This window comes from Alosa alosa, chromosome 13 (genome assembly GCF_017589495.1).
Source record: "Alosa alosa isolate M-15738 ecotype Scorff River chromosome 13, AALO_Geno_1.1, whole genome shotgun sequence".
Classification (NCBI taxonomy): Eukaryota; Metazoa; Chordata; class Actinopteri; order Clupeiformes; family Clupeidae; genus Alosa; species Alosa alosa.
This window is the reverse complement of record NC_063201.1, coordinates 24271542-24295719: the sequence shown is the minus strand read 5'-3', so window position 1 is coordinate 24295719 and position 24178 is coordinate 24271542. Positions and strand designations below refer to the sequence as shown.

General features: G+C 42.5%; 1 protein-coding gene across 1 annotated transcript in view; it reads left to right on the top strand.

Annotated features, from left to right (window-relative positions):
- Positions 1-649: 649 nt before the first annotated feature.
- Positions 650-24178, top strand: part of hibadhb (3-hydroxyisobutyrate dehydrogenase b) — a 48428-nt gene continuing 24899 nt past the window's right edge. The window contains exons 1-4 of the mRNA XM_048260251.1: positions 650-798; positions 11187-11347; positions 21579-21688; positions 22093-22214. Of these exons, the coding sequence (XP_048116208.1) occupies positions 729-798; positions 11187-11347; positions 21579-21688; positions 22093-22214 (463 nt within the window). The 5' untranslated portion in view covers positions 650-728. The remainder of the gene's footprint in view (positions 799-11186; positions 11348-21578; positions 21689-22092; positions 22215-24178) is intronic.

Genomic DNA, 24178 nt, shown 5'->3' with positions numbered 1-24178 from the left:
CAGGTGCTAGGCTAGCGCAAGTCAACGGTATGTGCTAGCCTGACACTAAGACAGTCTTACCCACTCCAAAGTACACCCGAGGCAAATAAATTATAACGCCAGACTATCGATGTAAATGTCTGTACTGACAGTGTTATTTCTAACGTTATTCTATCCTTGCATTTCAACGATCGCATTACATTTTGAGGGACTAGTTTCTTAGCAGCGGCGGAATTATACTTGCTCCGGTTAGTAGTACTGCGCCGAAAATAATAATAAATAATAATAAAAATAAATAATAATATGAAGACATACGATTTGAACAGAAATATTTTACAGGCCTTGGTTTAGGGGACCCATTATTGACAAGGTTTGAACAACATTTTAGACCGTGCAGCAACAACCTTATCTGATTTGACACGGAAAGACCCATGTGTTATAGACGTGGGCGTGCTAAACACACCAATGACCTCATGTCTCAAATAAGTTATGGTCACAACACGATTGTTCTCTGAAGTCGTTACAGTGTTGCAATGTAGTCATTGGCGTTGGATACACTACAATTGACACAGTACTCCAAATGACACTACAGGTAGGCTACTCCAGTCTGCTCCAGTCAGTACAGGATGCCCCGCCTTCCTCACCGGTCATTGGATGCGACGCCGAAGACTCGCTATCGGATAGGCAGTACATCACTCATTCAGCATCCAATCTCATGTCAGTGTCTCCGAGGTCGGGAGCAAAGAAGCATGGCCGCTGTATTGAGGGGGTCCCGAAAGCTATGGAGAAGGTGGTCCAACCATGTCGGACTGGCTCTCGGTAATGTGTCCAGTGTTCACGTACAGTTAACTAAACTGTACATCTCTTTAGAATGTGTCAACTGCGTGCGTATTAAGGATATTTGCAAGGAGTTATCTAACGTTATTAGTCTCCTGTACTGTTGCCTTGGTTAGCGGTGCTAAGCTAGCGTACAAATATAATACACATTCCACGCAGCTTTTCAGTCTTCCATAGCTAGTGTGGTTAGCTAGTAAGCTAATGTCATGAGTGCAGGTCATTGACAGGCTGTATGTGTTCCTCATCGTTGGGTCAGAATGACCGCGTTATTTGTAATCACAAATCAAACGGCTTAGCTCATGCACCTTTCAGTGCTGTGATTAGCATGGAAACTACAGTGTCGCCCACAAATCAAGCTTTATTACGACTTTGCATTCAAGAGTTAGACGAATTCTTGTAACGTGTGCTATGCGTTCAACTCCTCATGTAGCGTTATCGTCAGTTTGCACAAGTCTACTTAAAGTTACACGTTTTAAATAGCTTCTACCATTGCTTCCTGTGAGCAGCATGTTTTGAATCCACTGTATGAGTCCTTCATTCAAAGTTTCATCAATCCCAGCTACTCAATCTCAATCCCAGCTATTCAAGTAATGAGTCGGAAACAACGCCTATAGCTTCAGTGAATTTCTGGACACTGAGGGGCTATGCGGAACAGGTGGCTATAGTTTGAACACTGGCCTGAGACATCTGGTAGCCTCAAGGAAACCTGTGTGTGTGTGTGTGTGTGTGTGTGATCAGAGACTAGTGATTGATTTGTTTGGATGTGTGACCAGTGGTCCACAGGAATGAGGTTCAGTCAATAGTCACCTAACTATAAGTAGTTATAGGAACAATCCACTTCTAAACAGTTCTACTAACTACTCTCCCCTAAAACCGATTTTGCCATTCGCACTGGCAAAGTGGCCATAGGATTTGGTTGCCCATTCAATTTCAAATTGCCCATTCAACTTAGGTTGACAGTGGGCGTGATTTATAAGTTGGATAGGGGTGGGCGATATGGACAAAAAATAATATCTCGATATTTTTTGTGATTTTGACGAGAACGATAATTAGTCGATATCCTTTAAAGGTCTCATCTCATCGTTTTTTCATTAATTTTGCAGTGGTCTGTAGTATTGATGAATGCCCTGTGAGCCGGTTTTGGTGAAAAAAATACTGTCCTGCGTCTGTTTCATGCTGTTCTAGTTTGGTGGGGAAGGTGGGCGGGGAGGAACGACTGGATATCGCCTCTAGTCATGAATATTAATGACATGCTAATGAATTCACCTCTGATTGGCTAACAGTACTGTGACACTTCCTCCAGTGCGTCCTCATCCGATTCTGCCTGTGCTATGCTCCATATTCAACTTTACAGTGCTAAAACCTGGCTAAAACTTCGAGTCAAAACTGTTGCACAAAATGTCTTCGGGATACAACTTAATGTGTTTGATCCTAGTATTCAGTAGGAAGGAAGAAGAACCGCTTTCTGATCGTTTGTCCGGTGAGCGTTGGTTTAATAGAATGGTAACAATTGCCTGTCAGCTTAAAATTTCTCTAAAAGAGGTAAACGTTTGTGACAATCCTCATCTTGCTTTCAAGTAATAAACAGTTGGAAACGTTTTAAAATAAAGACCTATTTCTTTACACAGTCAAAAGTCTTTGCAATCTTCCTAGTAGATGTTTTACTTCACAACACAGGTAAGCACCCTAAATGCAGTTCAGCCACTGACCTAGCCTGCTAATGCTATTGGAATAGCTAGATAGTTATGGTTTGAATTCCATGATACTATCATTGAAAGACCACTTGGTCATAGCCCAATATATAGATAGATCTAAATGCAAACACGCCTACCTAGCTATATTTTGCTAGAATTGTACCAGAATGCCTACAGAAGCAGAGAATGTGTGCTGCAAGACTTCTCCGGTAATGAGAACTATGGCTTTGATAGCCTGACATTGGCAGAGGTTAGCCTACTCAAGTTGTTTTCTGTCATGTATGACAGAAAAAGTAGCCTACTATAGGAATCTTATAGTATTTTGGGACTAATATTACAGTAATCTTATAGGAATACTATAGTATTTGGACATACTATAGGTACTATAAGACAACTATAGAAAAAACTATAAGCGGTTACAGGATATTATAGCGTTATTAGTAGTACTTCTACAGTATGTCCCAATTATTCCTATAAGATTACTATAATATTTTGTCCCAAATACTATAAGATTCCTATACTACTTTTTCATAAGGGGATTGCTCATGTGGTTAGAAAAATGGGCAACACCAGTACCCCTGTTGTCTGTATGACCCTGTACCCAGGATTAGAACCAGTCTGCCTTAGCATAATGTACTCCCTTCAAAATGCACTAAACATTCGACTATGACGACTATGGCCCTCTGTGAGACAGAAGATATGAAAGGTAAGATAAACCTTTAGCTTAAAAGGGACAAAACTGATGAAACTCCTAAAACAAATATACAAAACAGGTCAATTGTCTATAAACAACTTTATTATATTTACATACAGCAGTGGTACTCAAAGTGTGGTCTGCAAGCTCTCTCAAGTGTTCCACAAGTAGATGTGGTAAAATATAATAGATGAGTTGTTTGCAATATTGAACCAACTTGTATGTAAATCCAAACAGTTCTGCAACACTGATGTAACCTATGCCAGTTTAAATCATACGAATCCTCTGACACCATAAGCAAGGTGCAAAGACAATAAGCAAGGTGGTTCAGTAAGAAGGCCTATTGTGTAATATACTGTTGAAGTAGGTCTACTGTTTTTTTTTTTTTGCTAGGTGGTCCGTGAAACACTGACAAATAGTAATATTGCAGTCTATTAAAATAATGCAAACACAAAACAAGAACATCCAAACTATGCACAGAATTAACAATGTCCTCTTTTTGCCAGACGATGCAGACATCTGGCCTACAGATCCTTTGTAAGATAGTGCTGGGATTATTTAGGGAAAAAGGTCTGAGTTGTTGTTTCGGCTTGTATTGTCCTGGGGATCCGAAGGGACAAAACCCATTCGTTGGCTGTGATTTTATTACATTGCTCTTTGATTGCGCTGGGCCATAGGTGGAGCCATCAGGTGTTATTGTGGAGATGTCGCTTTCATCCTCCTCCTCCTCTTAATCAACCCGAGGTCTTCTAGCTGGCCTTGGATGAACAGGCTTGATGGCAGTAGAGGTAGCAGGCCCCCATGCCCATGGTGTATCCGAAGTGCTTGTATCAATACTCATACTTTTCATGAAGGATTCTGTTTGGGTACCTAAAGTAAATAAATGTGTATTACTGTCAAGTTACAAGATACTAATAGTACACAGGACATTCACTATCTCACAAAACTGTACTGGCACAATGGAAACAAAAATATTTTAGTGACTGTGGTAAGGTGTATGATGTACTAAGTAGCACACCCACAAGAAGACATTTGGTAATCTCAATTCTATCTGTTATGCAATTCATGGGTTTCATCATGTCCATTTACACAGGTGTATTAATCAAGCACCATGCAGTCTGCATTCATAATCGAGGTGCTTGATTTTATACACCTGTGGAAAGTGACCTGAAGAAACCCATGAATTGAAAAAAACATTGACGAGCACATCAGAACCTGTATTAGCCTACTAGAAAAAGACTTCTAGAAACTAACTAGCACAACAATAAAAGTTAGATCACAAACCTTTGCTTCTAAAGTGATGACCTAATTTAGGCTAGAAAACTGTGTAGCCTGACATGAGGATGTGCTCTGGAAGACATACAAAACACTAAGTAAACAGCAAGTAATCAAACAAAACATTATTGTATGTCAATGTAATAATGGCAAGAAGACATAAATTAGAGTAAATACCTGAGCTCTAGTGATAGCAACTTAGCCTAATAGTGCAGGGGTATTGTGTTTTTGATTTTCCCTGTTTAGACTAGAACAATACCCGTACTTAGTTGAGCATAAAATATTGTTGCTAATATTATTATTTGTGGTTTAACGCTTAGGTAAGAAGATTATAGGTTCAACAAGCTAAATCTCTGGGTGCTGTGGTCAGTTTCTTATGAGTGTAGCTACACCAGGCACGTAACTGAAGCATTCCGTTCACGTTATGTACTGCAACAATTAGCTTCCAATAGGCCTAATCAATGGAAGTAGCTACACCTGGCGTGTTAGTGGCCTGTAGGCTACGTTCGGAAAATAGACCATTCCTCTAATGGATTTTACCAGAGCCCTTCCTATTAGGCATTCTCTGATTTTACACGTCGCTTGAACAGAACACTTCAGTTCTGCGATTGCCTGGTGTAGCTTCCTTGTAATATAGGCTAGCCTAAGCCTAGCTTGTACCCTTTTCATGCATGCTAGCGTGAAGAATATGAACATGCTATTTTGTAACAGACGTTAGGTGGAAAAGTTTGTTTGTACTTACAGCCTGTGAGCTGGTGGTCGATCGTCATGACGGTACAGAACCAGGTTTTCAGAACATCGATGCAAAACCACTTTCTAAGGCAGTGAGTGTGGTTGAAATGATTGGAACACAGAACTAATGTTGCACTACTTCGGTGGTGGTGTTCCAACGATAAATCCGAACCATTTCTTCCTCAACTCATGTTTCTAAGGCAAGACATGCAACATTGATGTGTTATTGCCTTAAAAAAAAAATAAAACAGGCATTTTTTTTTTTTTTCGCCATGTTGGCAACTTGCTGTTAGCTCCTACTAGCTGCAGAGAGACAATCCCCTAGCCGCAAAATCTTCCAGTCTTCCTGTAGGCGGTCACAAGCCAAGGTGGGCGAGGCCATGAATAGCCAGTTTCCCTTCGGCATCATTGGGAAGGGCTCTTTCTGATTCCCTGTTTTTCCGTGTATTTTCTTTCATTGGCTAATGCGGGCAATGGGGGTAGAAGATCATTTTCACGTGCAGCATGCATATGCAACTTGGTGTGAGCTATAGTATTTCGAAAGTAACAAGTATTAAACGGTTTCTCAGTGAATGTGACCTTTAAAATAAAGTTTTTGTTAAAGTCTGAGTTACTTTACAGCTCATTATTTATGAATAACATCATTACAATAATAACCAATAACCTAACCTGTGACTTTTTAACCAAATCAACCAATGCATTGTCAGTCTATGACACATTTCCAATTCTGCCCCCACTTGTGTGTGTGGCAATGACATGGTCTAGCCAGCTACATTAGAGAAGATGAATAGGCCTAACAGTTTCCCAAGAGAAAGTCTGAAGCTGAAGTTCCTTTCAAACCTTTACATAGGATTCACTGTAAAACTAAGAGCAGACCAACAGAGTAGCCTACATCTCAGTTATTTCCTTCTATGTTTTGTTTTAGAGCAATCACATAGGCTAGCATTCCAAGTTACAGAATAGAAACTAATGCGTTAGCTTATGGCTAATGTATATGAGAAATCCCATAGAGATGCTAACGGTTAGCATAATCGGTAAACGTAGATATTTAGAGCGAACTTCAGTCCATTTACAAAAGAGTTACATGAGAATAGGTATTTGTTTACAACTGACTATTAAAATACTCAAAGGCTAATGTTTTCTCTCCATATAATACCGTGTAGGAAAAAACGTGACTGTCTCATCAATGCTACTTGAACCGAAGTAGCCGCATAAAATCCCAAGTAGGCTACTCTCCCTGCACAAAATAAACATTAGGCTGCGTGGGACAACGTTGTGACCCACTAGTGATCACGTGACGCTTGCTCTGCTGCACTTGTCCTGCATAACCTACCTCCTGGGAATGTATGAGTCTTCAGTGCGTGATTTCAGGTGTTTTTTCCCCATAAGTAATTTAAATACTCGATAATGTCATTTTGCACATCGTTAAAACAACAATCACGATATTATCGCAGACGATATATATCGCCCACCCCTAAAGTTGGACCAATCAGTGTAGACCTAGGTCACTAAGTGTTCCTATGCGGAAAAGGCAAAAGACCCTGCCCTGAAGTAGGAGCTGAAAGTTACAGGAACTGAGGTCAGAGGAACTTAATAATCGCCAAATTGGTCCGGTTGGAATCTATATATATATACAGCAAGAAGCGTCTGTGTGTGTGTCCTAATGTCTGTGGCACGCATATCTCGCTGACCGTGACTTTGACTAAACAAATGACAATTCCGACTGCAAGGTCCCAAATTGAAACGAGCGATAGGCTAATGCCACATAGCTAGACAACAAGTGGCAGGCTGAGCGACGTCACTTATGCTATGACAATACAAAATTGCTTTTCAAAGATCTCATTGGTTGAAGCATACAGTAGACCTACTTGCCACATAGGTGGAGAGGTAGAGATGGAGACGGTAAAGAAGCTGAAGATGCGAGAAGTTAAAATAAGACACCCCTCCAGGAAAAGCGATATATGGGAAATATTTGGAAAGGTTCTTAAAGAAGAAGACAGTAGTGCAAGTTATGTTCTATGTAGGCCTACTTCTTGCGAAGCCATTTAAAAGTATGACGGCCACAAAACAGGCACGACCAACATACAGTAACTCGTCACAAACGCGGCACTGGTAGAAGCCCTCCCAGCCAAACCGAGTAAGTGCAATTCCCAGACCTCATGCAAGCAATAGATTTATATACTGACCTGGAACAGCTTTTTTAGATTAGGTACAAGACCTATTGACAAGTCGCTCAGTAAAATAATGCTGATACTTTCCACCTGCCCATGTTAAACTTTTAGCCTACAGTTGTGAGCAGGTAGCTTGACAAGCCAGACCACATAAGTATATATACTCTTTTGATCCCATGAGGGGAATTTGGTCTCTGCATTTATCCCAATCCGTGAATTAGTGAAACACACTCAGGACACAGTGAAGTGTAGCACACACTAATCCCGGCGCAGTGAGCTGCCTGCAACAACAGCGGCGCTCGGGGAGCCGTGAGGAGTTCGGTGCCTTGCTCAAGGGCACTTCAGCCGTGCCTACTGGTTCGGAACCGGCAACCCTCCGGTTACAAGTCCGAAGCGCTAACCAGTAGGCCATGGCTGCCCCATTGCTGCCATTATCATTGCTGCCGCTATAGGTGCATCTAGATTTCTAAGCTAGTGAGGAGGCGCCTGCAGGCATAAATCTTATGGTACACAGGCTACACAGCCATATATACCGGGACGTATAGGCCATATAGGTTTGCGCATGCATAAAAGTTACTTTGGTTGTCTGTGACTTAAAACAGTGTAGGCTAGAAATCGGACTACCTATATGATGCCGTCTGTTAGGTGTGCATTTAAACATGACATTAGGAACGCACTTCGAGTGTCGCAGTTTCATCACCCCGCGATAGGACCATCTTATTGCGGGGAAACCAGCTCATTGCTCCCCTGATTCAGTGACATGGTGAGATTCAGATTTTACCTTTTTACATTGTCGTCCCTCTGCTGTGTTCCACTGCTAGCAACCTGGCGATTCAGGCTGAAGATCAGCACCCATACGCGGGAGAAAAGTTTTTCAACCTGTGCACTTTTCTGTATTCTGCAGCACTATGCTTTGAACGTCTCATTCATGACTGTTATTTAATCAATATCACTGAAAATTAATTAGTTACTGTTCCCGCATTTAAAGGAGAATTCCGGTGTGATATTGACCTAAAGTGTATTGAAACATGAGACCGAGTGTGAACGTATGTCTCATAGCCCATCTCGGCTTGTCCCCTGCACTCCAAAATCTGGCGCTAGTTAGCCGATGCTACCAACAGCTTTTTCAATGGTGGTGCTTCGGCATCGGGCTATGAGTGGCTATAAGTCGAGCGACGAGTAAGAATGAACAGGTATGATAAGGGATCAGATTCCAAAATAATTCAGTGGAAATGCATGGATTCCAGTTGGAACACCATTGAAAAAGCTGTTGGTAGCATTGGCTAACTAGCGCCAGATTTCGGAGTGCAGGGGACAAGCCGAGATGGGCTATGAGACATACGTTCACACTCGGTATCATGTTTCAATACACTTTAGGTCAATATCACACCGTAATTCTCATTATTTGACAATGAATGTGTTTTTAATGTTGTAGCCTATAGCTCGCTGCGCTGTGGCGCCCCTGGTAGTTTGGCGCCCAGGCCAATTGCCCAGAATGCCCATGCCTTCCGCCGGCCCTAGTTCTACTGCATAACGTTTAGCAAATAAATTTGTTTGTTTTACAGAAATGGCCTACTGTCACAGTTGATGGTAGGCTATAACCAAAACCACACATTTTGTAAATAAGCGGGTCAGATTGCGGGTCAGGTATAAATATCGGGCGACCACGGGCCGCTTGTGACCAAACCCGTGCAACACTGATAGATATCATTGTGGACCTTGCTTTGTGCACTGAGGAGAATCCATATTAAGTCGATTAAAATGTTGCAGATGTTGCCTGACAAGGAACCTGACCAGGACTGTCATTGACCTGGACTGTCACTGACTATGATAGTTACTGACCAGGACCAGGGCCGTTACTGAGACCAGGACTGTTGCCATGTAGTGTTATGTTCATCCGCAGTGTTCTCAAATGTCCAGTTCACCCTTTTCACCCTTTTTGTCGGAAATTATTGTAGGTGCAATTATTTAAAAGATGATCAGGATATAATTAACATATTTTTTATTTGACTTGTGACTAGCTGTGTGGTGTGCAGTGTGCGCGCGTATGTGCCCTTGAATGTGGTGGGGTCACTGTGTCCATTTTCTCCAGCTGGTATTGCAGAGATGAGCGAAGTGTGTGTGTGTGTGTGGTGCGAGTCCCCACCCCCTGGTGTAGGGTATATAGGTATATAAACTATGACCTTTACTCTGCAGATCTCTACTTTCCCTCATCTTAGATTCTCTACAGCGGTCGTCTGCACACTCACTCTTGTGTGTGTGTGTGTGTGAGCACATACGTGTGTGAGAGAGAGAAAGAGCATATGTGTGTGTGTGTGTGACCTCCCTCCCCCTCCCTACTGTAATCTCATTGCATACTGCTCCTATGAGGAACTGAAGTCAATGAGGAACTCAGTGGCAGCAACAATACCAGTTTATCTATGTGTGTGTGGTCATCAGTGTGCGGCTGCATGGTAATTTCAGGTTGCTGCTGCAACCTTTTGGCTCTGTGTGTGTGTGTATGGTTGAAGTGTAACCTCCTATTGTTTATGCCCTTGAGTTAATCAGTGTATGAGTCAAGGACAAAGGAGCAGCGGAGGAACAGAACAGCTGCTTCACTCACCTTTACATTAAAGGAACACTATGCAAGATTTTCACCTTTACATTGAAGGAACACTATGCAAGATTTTCACCTTCTCATTAAAGGAACACTATGCAAGATTTTCACCTTTACGAAGCCAATTTGATGGTAAACGAACTTGTAGTAGACGTTCACCTAGCATAGCTATACAGCATAAATGTAGTGAGTCGCTACTGAGAAAACCACCAATGCAACTTCAAGAATGGCGGCCTGACAAATCTAGCGAGAATCGTGAAACATTACCTTGTCAGTAGATATAGCTCTTTAGAGATAGTCTTTGTCTGTTGTTAATCCTTCACCTCCACTAGACAAAGGTGTGTGTGTGTGTGTGTGTGTGTGTGTGTGTGTGTGTGTGTGTGTGTGTGTGTGTGTGTGTGTGTGTGTGTGTGTGTGTTCAGTGAGACTGTAGACTAAGGTGTGTGTGTGTGTTCAGTGAATGTAGACTGTGTGTATGTGTTCAGTGAGAATGTAGACTAAGGTGTGTGTGTTCAGTGAATGTATGCACCGATATATCGGAAGGCTATCGGTATCGGTCGATATGGGCCTTTTTTTGCTCCCATCGGCCATCTGCAAAACGGCTGATATTAGTGGCCGATATTTTCAAATATGCTGGCCACGACTAAATCGCTGATAAGCGTCGCCAACCTATTCTAAGAGTGCAGATCTGAAAACTTTCCATAGGAGAATAGGTTTTCTCTGCGTTCACCTGCGCACCCATTACTCTCGTTTGAATTACCCGCGGACCTGTGAGCTATTTGATACCAAGTACATCCTTCTGGGTTATAAAACAGACGAAGTGACAGCAAAATAATAACTTCATATAGCTCGACTTACCTCACATTTTTGTAGCAAAGCATGTTTATAATCCAACGCTATTGTGTGTTTCTCTATGGCAAAGAATGTTCAAAATCCTGTTTTGAGATCCTAGCAAATTCCTGCATGGCATCCAATTCAAGGCTCACATTGCATCCCAATTTGTTCGACAAAGAAACACCTTTTTGCCTTTACTTTGTTCATGGCAATGCAGTAAAAAGTTGTAGAGAATCATAAGTGCAGACACCATAGGCACACACAGGCTAACAAGTAAACTCGGGTCTAAATGGCTTATATCTCTACAGTATTGTCTATTAACATTAGTGAGTGTGATTCTGTTTACTGATGTGATGGGTGTATTGTGCACGCAGTGTCCAGCCGGTCAATGGCGTCTAAGACGCAGGTGGGCTTCGTTGGGCTGGGCAACATGGGGAACCCGATGGCCAAGAACCTGCTGAAACACGGCTACCCTGTCATCGCCACCGACGTCTTCCCCGAATCCTGCAAGGAGATCCAGGAGCTCGGCGCACAGGTGAGGGGGAGGAGAAGGTGTGTGTGTGTGTGTGTGAGAGAGAGACAGAGAGAGACTGACTGAGCTTGAGAGAGTGTGTATACGAGTGAGCTCCTGAAGAGAAGGTGTGTGTGTCTCCTTGAGAGAAGAGAAGGTGAGTGTGCACGAGCGAGAGACAGAAGTAGTTTTTTTACTGAGATCGAGCAACATTCACGGGAAGAGGAGACGTCTTTATGCCGCATCGTGTGTCTAAAAATGAGGCAAAACATTGCCATCCTGGTTCTTCGTACTGCGAGTGTTTACAAACAAGCCGGCATTTTGAGGAGCCAGGAGGCAGGACCAAATAGCAACATGAAGCGTGACGTGCAACATTGGCCGTGAGGAGTAGCCTGACACATCTATAAAGCAAGAAGCGTCTGTGTGTCTGTGGCACGCATATCTCGCTGACCGTTTGTCAGACTGATTTCAAACTTGGCAGGTGTCTTGCTATGGGCATGAGTAAGTGCAGTGCCAAATTTGACATTGTTTGGATAAGAAATGCAAAAGATATCGTTAAATATATCGGTAAAAGAAGCACATTGGCTTTCGCCGCTAGCCACTCACCCTCCCACACACCACTGTACTGTAAGCTACCAGTGAAAATAGAAGCAGGGCTTTGGCAGAGCTGGATCAGTGTAGGTTACACGGGTAAAAACTTAACATGTCTGATCTCAACAATAAAGTGAACTCCACGGATTTTGCAACAACACGGCAAGAAACACAGGTATGCAGTGGCTCTTCAAAATTACTCTAAAAAATTATGTGCAATAAACAGACACTTCGAATAGCCCAGGCTACTTTGGACTGTCTTTAAACTTTGAATAAGCAAACGACAATTCCAACTGCAAGGTCCTAAATTGAAACGAGCGATAATGGTCCCGAATTAAAGAACGTCTCAGAATGCCACACATGCAAAGCATAACCAGCGACAAGCAACGAGTGGCAGACAGAGTGTGATGTCACTTATATGAAAAGCCCAGGCTACTTTGGACTGTCTTTTAGACTTTGAATAAGCAAATGACAATTCCAACTACAAGGTCGTAAATTGAAACGAGCGATAATGGTCCCGAATTAAAGAACGTCTCGGAATGCCACACAAAGCATAACCAGCGACAAGCAACGAGTGGCAGACAGAGTGTGATGCTATATGAATAGCCCAGGCTACTTTGGACTGTCTTTAGACTTTGAATAAGCAAACGACAGTTCCAACTGCAAAGTCCTAAATTGAAACGAGCGATGATGGTCCCGAATTAAAGAATGTCTCAGAATGCCACACATGCAAAGCATAACCAGCGACAAGCAACGAGTGGCAGACAGAGTGTGATGTCACTTATAGGCCGCCAGAGACTGTTTTTGAGTCACACCGTTGCAATTTTCATATGATGCATCATTCCACAAAAATGTTTGTTTTCTCTATCAAGTTATTCAATAGGCTATATAGTCTTGACTCAAAACAGCTGTTAGGATTATGTAATTTTGATTTGTAAAAAATGTCACATGTAGCCATGCTTAAATTCTGCTCACTTCACATTTATTATATTATTATATTATCTGTAGGCCTATTCATTATTAAATGCTTAGGCCTACCTGGAATTATGTTTTTCCCTATCCTATTTTCAAAGCAGGCCTACCTGCAGGCATGTAATTAGACTACAGGAATAGCATGTTTGAACAGGCACTGCACTAGTGGGAACAAATGAATGATTTTCTGAACTGGGGATTTTGCCATCACTAATTTTACCCTTATAACTTTTTACAACTGAAAATAAAATGTGATCCAATGAACAGAAAGCCTCTTCAATGTGCTTAATCATCATGTAGGCTAGCCTGTTAATCAGGAGCTAGTAACGTTGCTATTCCCTGAAGATGAGTCAGATGTAGCTACAGTTAAGTTGGCCATTTATCTACAAATGCTTTTCTTATGGATGCCAGAAACTGCATATTATACTATGACAGTTTGTATGGGTAAAGCCTGCTGTCGCAAGTTTTGGGCCAGGTCCATAGACTATAGGCTACAACAAAGTGTTTCTGGAGAGAATTTAGTCAGACCTATGTGATGGTAGAATATGGTCAGGCTATCTCCATCTCTAACTTGCTCATATCGAGAAGAATGCATGATGGAAATAACAGTGGACTAACTATGGATAACTTGTAGACCATAAAGGTAAGAGTTCATTGTCCTCACATTTAGCTGTGTTTACTTGTATGGCTGCATAGCATGCTAGTTTGTTTGTTAAACAGTGACATTAAGCTATGTTCGCTAATGTCTAGCTTCTAAATGTTATGTGGCTAACGGTAGTTATAATGTGATAATGTAAAAGCTTGCTAGGACAGACGCTCCAGGAGTTCATACTTGTTTTATCGCTGGATTTTAGGATAGCCTATATGGCAACCGATTGCATTCCGACCTACAGTCAACTCTAGCAGGTGTTCAATGACTGGAAGCTTTGTGGATTTAAAGATTTCCGTAATGTGCTGTCTCTGCTATTGCTGCTTTTGATCAGTCAGATTTTAAATCTCCTGTGGTGGGTTGGACATATGTGGTGTCATCGAAAACGCCCACCCAGATTACCCCATTCCGCCCGAACACATTTACACTGGTGCCGGAATGAATCGTTTCGCTTTTATGTCTACCCTGCCTAGTGATAAAATTGGGGGGACACTTCGAACCGCCGTTCCGCCACGGTGTGTGTAAAAAGGACAGGCATTCCGCGATAAAGGTACACACATTCACAGGAAATCCGGCAGTGTAAAAGGGGCTACAGAGAAACTGACTGAGCTTGAGAGAGTGTGTATACGAGTGAGTTCCTGGAGAGAAGAGAAAGGTGTGTGTGTGTGTGTGTGTGTGTGTGTGTGTGTGTGTGTGTGTGTGTGTGTGTGTGTGCGTGAGCGTGTGAGAGACTGACTGAGCTTGAGAGAGTGTGTATACGAGTGAGCTCCTGAAGAGAGAGAGTGTGTGTGTGTGTATGTGTGTGTGAGTGAGAGACAGAGAGAGACTGACTGAGCTTGAGAGAGTGTGAATACGAGTGAGCTCCTGGAGAGAAGAGCAGGAGTGTGTGAGAGAGAGAGAGCGAGCGCAGGAGAGGAACTGCCCTGCATATTGGCCAGAGAGAGAGTAGAGAGTACAGTGTTTCCCCTAGTATCTTTTCCAGCAGCGGTGCTGTTGATCGTAGGAAGCACCCCCCCCAAAAAAAAGAGAAACATTTGAAAAAATGACTCCTTAAATTGTGACTTCTGGTGGATTTTGTGAAAGAAATGGACAGATTGAGTTACAAATTATGACATAACCATCAACACAAATAACCGCCAGCCAAACTGCAATACACGTGTCTCGGTTGTTACTCTAGGGTAGACCAACTCACTTTCTGGAGGTATATTGCCCCCATCTTTTATGGAATGTGGAGTAGGAATTGATTTTTTGGCGGACATTACACATGGCACCTCTAAGACAAAAGGCAAAATATGTTTTTATTCCTCCCTTTAGTCAATTTCAGCATGGGTGTCTTAACTTTTGCACAGCACTGTATAAACTATATAGACTTCTCTTTCATGCCATTACACTGTATTGGTGCTGTGCAAGTCGAATTGAGTGCCTGTCACTTTAATGCCGTGGACGACCCGTGGCGCTGGCTTGATTCTCCACGGGTTTTAAGCTAACTTAGTAGCGTTGTTGTGCATGGTGCATAAGAATATGTGGATGAAATTAATTATGTTTCCCATGTCATTTGGTAAAAAAAAATGGTCAAAAACTTCGAAGAAAATTCACTTGGATTATAGCAGATAAGTGTCTTGTATCATATCTATAATTTTGATGAGCTCTACAGGAATTACAAACTATCTCAGATGTAAATGCTTTGCGTATCCTATTACTCAAATTCAATTAAACCCACCAATAGGCTAGCTAGACCTTAGTTTCACAGCCTAGGTATGTTAGCAACACAGGGCTTGAAAGCATTGCCTGTATCACAAACAAAAAGCGAAACAATGCGTGGATTTATCTGGGAATAGGCTACTGAAGGTGGGGAGAGCTATCTCGCTGGCGTGTTTAATTTGGTTCCTTGGTTAACATAATGTAAGCTACGTTTTTTGGCACAAAATTGCGTCTGCTAATAAACTTAAACATAAACACAAACAAGCGTGATCTCCTGTGGAATCCCTGACTGCGCCTTCAGCGTTAGCCTACTATTATTTGTGGACATGAAACCTGAACGAACGGCAGCTGTTCCTGAAGTTCACTTGCGTCTATTTTTTTTTTTTTTAAATTAGGCAACTCTTTTTGCAGTGGCGCTTGAATTCCAGGAGCGGCGCTGCGCCGCTGATGTATACATTGTAGGGGAAACACTGGAGTAGTGCTGCCATTAACGACTAATTTTCTAACGACTAATCTTTCAACTAATTTTTCGATTAGTCGACTAATCTAAACGACTATTTTTTTATTTTTTTTTTTTTTTTTTAAATCAAGTGTTTTGTTATTTCGTTGTGTCCATTTTATTTTGAACTCAACTGAAGGGAAAACATAAAATATAGATCACCCTACTTTTGTTAGAAGCGTATTAAGTGAACTGTTATGTGTAAAAAAAAAAAATCACCCATTTAAAATTATACCATCAGATCTAATGTCAGACCTTTTGATATACTTTATTTGTATGCCAGTGTTGCCATGGACATAGACAATGTTCAATGTTTGTCAAACTTCTTTGACCTGAGGGCCGATCATGGCACCTACATGAACCCACCCCCCATCAAATTATCATTATATCACATCACAATTATAATTGTTATGCTATATTGTTATACATGCACTTCAAAGCAGCCAATGTTTAAAGTGCAAAAGTTTAATGAAAACAGAGGACTGCTTTACCAATGTAAAATATAATTACAATAGTTTCATTGCTTTTGCATGGTTGCATGATAAATACTTCTCAAAACAACAGCAATTATATGGGTGCCATTGTTTTGGGATGTTTCCCTCATGCAAGCATCATACACTGGTAGGCAAATGGGAAGAATATTGCATGATATTTAATTATGCCACAATAGCTTTTGGCCATGTTATGCAAATTTGACTATACAATACAATGCTAGATAGTGTATTAGTCTGTGCTCTGTTTTTATGGAAGTTGTATAAATCCACATCGTTCTATTAAATGTTGTTTCATAATTAAATAACCTTCCAAAAGGTGAATCGGAGCTTTGCTACCAACGTTATCGAGTGGTTTCAGTTTCGCTCGCGCACACGCATGCATTGAATGAACGCTCATAACACCATTTAATTGTATGCCTCTATGGTTTGATGACACTGATTGCAGAAACGTTTGTTTTCTTTTTCTGTCGGTCCATGGTTCCTTGATCAATTGCGCAGCAAATTATCAGACGAAGCCCCGGGAATAATTTCACTCCACCAGCAGTGTCCACGTTGCGGCCGGTGCTCGTCCGCGGCCCAAAGTTTGAGAAACGATGGTCTAGCCAACTTTGAAAGGCGACAGGAGTTGAGGACTTGCAAATGTCAGCATGTTCAAAACAAGTAGGCTACAGGCACTTTGTGCGTCTTAAAACATAAGTTAGGCTACCTCACTTTATCAGTTGGCTTGAACGCTAAAAAAAATATGCGTCGTGACTTATTGAACATGGGAAATAACGCTGCGCCTTGATTGTTGATATCACGGGCAGCGGCATATTCATTTTAACGTTTTTTTTTTGTATGAATGAATAAATGACACGCCGTTGCGTTGTCAACGTGAGCCACTCTCTTCACTTCATTTATTGCAATTTCCACAATGCTATATTAGTCAGAGTCTGGACTAGCGTACTAGGTTAGCTCCCCCGCTTAAAGGGGTGGTTCAGGATTTTGGACATAGGACCTCATTTCCAAGTAAGCAAGTGTGATATTTATCAGTGGAGACCGTTTTCAACACGTTTCATCCAGTCCTTCTAATTGCAGAGTTCGCAGGTGCTAGGCTAGCACAAGTCAACGGTATGTGCTAGCCTGCCACTAAAAACAGTCTTGTTTGCAATTCTGCAATTAGTTGTTTGCAACTCTGCAATTAGAACGACTGGATGAAACGTGTTGAAAACGGTCTCCACTGATAAATATCACACTTGCTTACTTGGAAATGAGGTCCTATGTCCAAAATCCTGAACCACCCCTTTAACTGCCTAATAATGGATCGCGCTGAAAGCAGGCAGGCACGCAGCTTTGCTACATGCGTTTCCACTTGCGACCTTAGCAGAGTTTAAAACATGACTGCCAAAGTCTAAGTAGCCTGTTTAACATCCAAAGACAGTCGTCCTTTTCAAGAGTTAATAACATTAGCCTACAGTGAGCCATTTGAGACGGGAGACCAAAAATAAATAGGTGGTCAATAGTAAAACGACTCTTCGACTAAAAAAATTGCCGTCGACTAATTTTCATGGTCGATTAGGTAGATTAAGTCGACTAATCGCGGCAGCACTAGTAGAGAGATGAGGGCCTGAGGGTCACACACACACACACACACACCTTTAATGGTGAGAGATAGAAGAGAGAGAGCGCTAGAGAGGGATGACAGAAAGATGTTAGTTCAGAGAGGGGAGAGATGCTGCTGGAGGTTTGCCACTCAGGAAGAGGCTGTGGTGTAGTGTTCTACTCAAACTCCTGATGGAAAATCCCCCTTTGATGCCAACATTACTGGAGACCTTTAATCACACACACACACACACACACACACACACACACACACACACACACTCGTGCCAACATTACTGGAGACCTTTAATCAGACCTGTTCTCCACTGCTTCTGAACACATCCGTCATACTGACAAGCACTGCCTGTCAGCACACACACACACCTACTAGACAGACATGCATACACACTCATCTGTCTTGTAGGTGGGTGTTAGACTTTTTCCATTCCCACTCTTAGTGATGATTGCTCCTGTGATTAAGCAGCATGATGTCATCGTCATTGCTCAGCCGCTGTCTTTGATTGGATGGCCTGCATAGGAAGAGCCTGAGGTGGGGCGGGCACTGCTGTGTGTGTTTGGGGAAATGTGGCTGACATGGTCGGGCCGGTCCAGAGGTGTGCAAATCTGGTTTCAAAGAGTAAAAGTCCCACCATGCATTGGCCCTACCTGTGTACTTAACACAGGTGATTTCACTACTTAGCTGATCTACCTAGAACAAATATAGTATAGTAATTATATATACTTTTTGTAGATAGATAGATAGATAGATAGATAGATAGATAGATAGATAGATAGATAGATAGATAGATACTTTGATACTTTATTGATCCCCAGGGGAAATTCAAGGTCTCAGTAGCATACAGACATCACACACACATTCACTAACAGTAGAAAAAAGTAATTAAAAGTATATAATATAAAAAACACAACTAAACAATAAGGACAGCAGAAGATAAAGAATATACTAAATATACTAAAATACAAATTATACTAAATAACACTTAAACTAAATCAATTCTAAAAACAGTATCCACATAGTGGGTGATTAATCAATCAAGAGGCGCTTGCAATGACTGAGGCAGGGACTGAGCCTGGGATTCTCTGTGCATAGTAAGGTAAGGTGCTCTGTGTGAGTGAGTAAATATGGACATATATGGACCAATAAATATGTACATATCAGCAAGTAGGCAAGGCAATATAAAAGAAACTAGAGAAAAAACTATCTATATAACTATATTAAGAAAAGGTGTGGCCACAATTCGGCTGTGGCATGGAGGGAGGGGTTATGCATATGTGCTAATATAGCTATATATATATATATATATATATATATATATATATATATATATATATATATATATATATAAGTCGACTAAATCTAAAGGGCAGCACTATTTACAATAGTGCTGTGGAGTGGATGACACTCATTGTCCAAGATCAGTTTGTTCAGGGTCCTTTTGTCAGATATTGAAGTGATGCACTCCAGTTCAGCTCCCACTACAGAGCCAGCTTTCCTTACCAGCCTGTCAAGTAAGCCCAAGATCCTTCTTCTTTGTGCTTCCTCCCCAGCATACCACTGCATAGAAGAGGACGCTGGCAACAACAGACTGGTAGAACATCCTGAGGAGCTTGCTGCACACATTGAAGGAGCGCAGCCTCCTCAGGAAGTACAGCCTGCTCTGCCCTGTCTTTTGATCCCGTGGTCAAATTTGGTCTCTGCATTTATCCCAATCCGTGAATTAGTGAAACACAGACAGCACACAGTGAACAAACAGCGAGGTGAAGCACACACTAACCTGGAGCAGTGAGCTGCCTGCTACAGCGGCGCTCGGGGAGCAGTGAGGGGGTTAGGTGCCTTACTCAAGGGCTCTTCAGCCATGGATGTGGGCATAGGAGAGCAGTGCTCAACCACTTCCCCCACCCACATTTTTCCTACTGGGTCAGGGATCGAACTGGCAACCCTTTGGTTACAAGCCCGAAGCCCAAAACAGTAGGCCACGGCTGCCCCAAATATGTTGATGGACTTCTACAGCTCTGGTCAGGTCGCTGACTGGACTTGGGGGCGGTGGCATCGGCCAAGAGCACGGGCACAACCCCGTCTGACGTGACCCCGTCTGGCACGACCCTGTCTGGCGGTGCTTGCACACTGACCCAACGAACACCAACATTAGGTCAGTGTGCATCATCAGTCTGTGTCTGTGTGTGTGTGTGTGTGCTGGGTCTGTGGATCATCAGTCTGTGTGTGTGTGTGTGTGTGTGTGTGTGTGCTGGACAGCGTGTGTCCTGCTTGTGTGTGTGTGTGTGTGTGTGTGTGTGCTGGACAGCGTGTGTCCTGCTTGTGTGTGTGTGTGTGCTGGGCAGGGCGTCTCTGTGAGTGTTATACGGCGTGCTGGACAGGGCGTGTCCTGCTTGCGTGTGTGTGCTGGACAGGGCGTCTCTGTGAGTGTTATACAACCTGTTGTAAATGTGCTTCATAAAACCATTTGCTTGATAGTGCTGCTCTCTTAGTGCTTAATTACAGCTGGGCCTTGAGGGATTGCAATTGCAATAGGCCAGTGTTTCCCAAACTTTTTTTCTGGGGACCCACTTTTTAAAAATGACAGACCATCGCGACCCATTTCACTTCAAATCTACCCTGCAACCACCAATATTGTTTTAGGCCACAGGTTCTCCAACTTTTCTATGCCTCCCCCAACCATACATTGCTATAGGATCTAGATAGATAGATCCTGCTTTGAACACGGTTGTGTTGCATTTTGAGTACCATCAGCGTAAAAAGTTGGAAATGACTACTACATCATTCGTCATAGTAATCTGTATTTCTAAAAAAAATGTTGTAGGCTACGTTGCGTTGCAGACAAATGGGTCCATAACACTGTGGACGTCAATTCCGATGTAAACAGCAGATAACTCAAGTCGTTATATTGTATTGTTGTATTATATTATATTGTATAGTCGTTATATCAGAAAAGAGGTTTTTGCGCAATAGCCAGAAGAATGCGCCTTTACATTGGAGTTAGCGAGGTAGAAAACGAGAGGAATATTGTTTAAAATGTCCATTTAAATTGTAGCCTAAAATAATGCACTGTTGTGCATTTTAAATCAGAAATAAGAATGTGAGTAGGTTGCAATTAACTTTACAGATTGCATCTACAATCGAAACTATCTACATGCAAATTGAATGGCCTTATTTCCGGGATGTCTCCTTTAGTTGACAGCACGGTCACTAGATTTTAATCGGTAAAGTTGAGGAGCTGGTATCTGTTAATGTTCGCGCAAATAGGCGGATTCATGTCGCTTGCAGTTTGCATCTGCGAGGTAGCCTACATTGCAGGCGTCCCACAGAACGGTTTCATTTTGAGAGGTAGATATCCATGCTTTGGCACCCCCTCTGCGATGCGTTCATCCCCCAGTTTCATGCGCCAGTTTTATGAGCTTTTATGACAAAGCCGTGACTGTGGTAGTTAACAAACTACACCCTAATAGAAGACTGTTAGCTTTCCTGGTATAAAATGACAAATGGTTGATTTGGCCTATAACACAACATAAATTGTGCTGGCGACCCAAATAAAATCTCCTGCGACCCACCTGTGGGTCGCGACCCAGACTTTGGTAAACACTGCAATAGGCAGCTTCTGACCAAACCACATACAACTAGAACAACAACATGAACAGGTGTGTGTGTGTGTGTGTGTGTGTGTGTGTGTGTGTGTGTGTGTGTGTGTGTGTGTTTTAATATGTATTGTGTGTGTGTGTGGGCATCCCCAGATCCTGGACTCCCCAGCTGAAGTAGCTGATAAAGCGGATCGCATCATCACCATGCTCCCCTCCAGCCCCAACGTCATCGAGGTCTACACCGGCCCCAACGGCATCCTCAAGTGAGCCACGCACACACACACACACACACACACACATACACACACCGGACCCAACGACATCCTCAAGAGAGCCACACACACGCACGCGCACACACACACACACACACCCCGGACCCAACAACATCCTCGAGAGCCCCACACACACACACACACACACACACACACACACACACACACACACCGGACCCAACGACATCCTCAAGAGAGCCACAGACACACACACGCACACCGGACCCAACGACATCAAGCCCACTGCTCACACACCTCCTCTTCCAGACCTCTCCTCATCCAGAGCTCTGTCTGTCTGTCTGTATGTGTGTGTTTTCTACCCGTTTTCTACCCTAACTCTGCTGTGTGTGTGTGTGTGTGTGTGTGTGTGTGTGTGTGTGTGTCCCTCTCCTCAGGAAAGTGAAGAAGGGCTCCCTTCTCATCGACTCCAGCACTATAGACCCGGCCGTCTCCAAGGAGATGGCTGCTGCCGCCGAGAAAATGGGGGCGGTCTTCATGGACGCCCCGGTGTCTGGGGGTAAGGAACACACACACACACACACACTCACACTCTTGGTTACACACACAGTGACTCTTAGTCACTCTGAGCACAGGTTTAAGTTCTGCACACCATCATACGCCATCCCACCCCTCTGTTTCAGGAAGGTCTCAACCCAATGCAGTTCTGCAGAATAACAACTTAAATCAACCCAATGCATTTCTATTACCTTCAAATTACAACTTAAAATCAGCCCAATGCAAATTATTACCTTAAAATAACGGCTTCAAACTCATGGTACACTGACATAACATGGAGAATCTCTCTCTGATATTGTCAATGCCCACATGCTTGATATTGCTCTGTGTAATGTTGTTGATCAGGTAGGGTTATGACCCTTTTAGTTGGTTTTTAACTAACTGGGTACCATCTAAGCACTAAATGGTAGCGATGCTCCGATCATTGTTTTTGGGACCGGTCACCGATTACCAATCACTGAAATCCGTACCGATACCTATCACCGATCACAGAAAGGGCATTGAAAGAAAGTGAAAGGGCTCTACACTAACTTTTTTTAAACGTTTAAACATTAAGAATGCAAAGATTAAGAATGACTGACAACATTTACAGGAAAAACAATTTAGTGCCTACTTTATTTTTGGTCTGTTTTATTTTTCTATATTTTGTTTTAATAATATCATGCACCGTCATATTTGCATTTAGCCTGTATATCAAGTATCCTGCGGTCACGTCATGTCGATATGTCATTTTAGCTAACGTGGTTGATATCGAGCAGTTATATGGTCCACACTTCAACAACCCACGAACATGAGATCTAGGCTACTGTCTAAACTTTTGAAAAGGATAGACACTAAATGAATGTAGCGTAGTAAGCACACATATAATTTATTAAGCATAGAGCGAACGCATTAGTGTCTGTTATTGCCTAGGCTATAGGCTAGCTTACAATATGATAAGGCTGGCGTGTTATGAGACACTTTTCAAGCGGAGGCGAAGCTAAAGATGAAGACATATGCTGGATCAGCAGGTAAGACGGGACGGGAGTGCCACTCGCCCCGGCCTCGCCTAGACTCACACAACATTTTTATCAATTAAACCTCGCTACTATTTTCTTATTAGTGCAGATTTATTGATGGGTAGCCTCATTTATTGTGATGTCCAAGTCCAACATTACTGTTTCTTTCACGCATGCAGTGATATTCAGGCCTATACTAGATTGCTAGTTGCCAAGTCTACATGAAAAGACCAAACTACCAAAATCTATATATTTTATTATCACAATTTCTATCTATAGGCCTTCCTTATTTGGTGTACTGACTAGACATTATTCAACAAACATATTCATCTGTATTTCAGTATCTAAGTAGGCTTAAGTATTTTTTTGACAAAGATCTGCATATACTGCGGAGGACGTGTCTGAAAGCAGCTCATTATAGACAGAATACCAGCTGAACCAGCTGAATACCAGCTTCTCCAGTGTTTTCTCAGTTAGCCTTGTAAAATGATATCAGATTATTAAACATTTTCACCATTTCACCTGTGTGTGCAGCTGTGACAGAGTGCCGTCACTACAGTTGAGTATGCGCTCTGACTGCCATACCAACGGGCCTGGCTCTTTGGAGACCCAGGTTCGAGACCGGATGGGGTCACTGCTCTCTCCCTTCGCTACAGCATGGTTAAAAATCTAAAGTGCAAAATAGTTTAGGCTACAGCACAAATATCTCCATGTAGAAATAAGGGAGTTAAATATTTAAATTTGTTCTCAAAGTGCACCAGATTGATGCATTTAAACTTTGTGGCCTGCTCAGCTCAGGGATTATTGCTCCACACAGACTGTTACTGACGCGCACATCACTTTCAGAGTTTGGCGCGATGACAGAGAGCAAAGAAACCGTCCGTAAAAGGCAGAGAATGTCCAAAGTTTTGGGATCATTTCAAACTTAGTGTCCAATGTGTCCACTGCAGAGCAGAACTAGCGTACC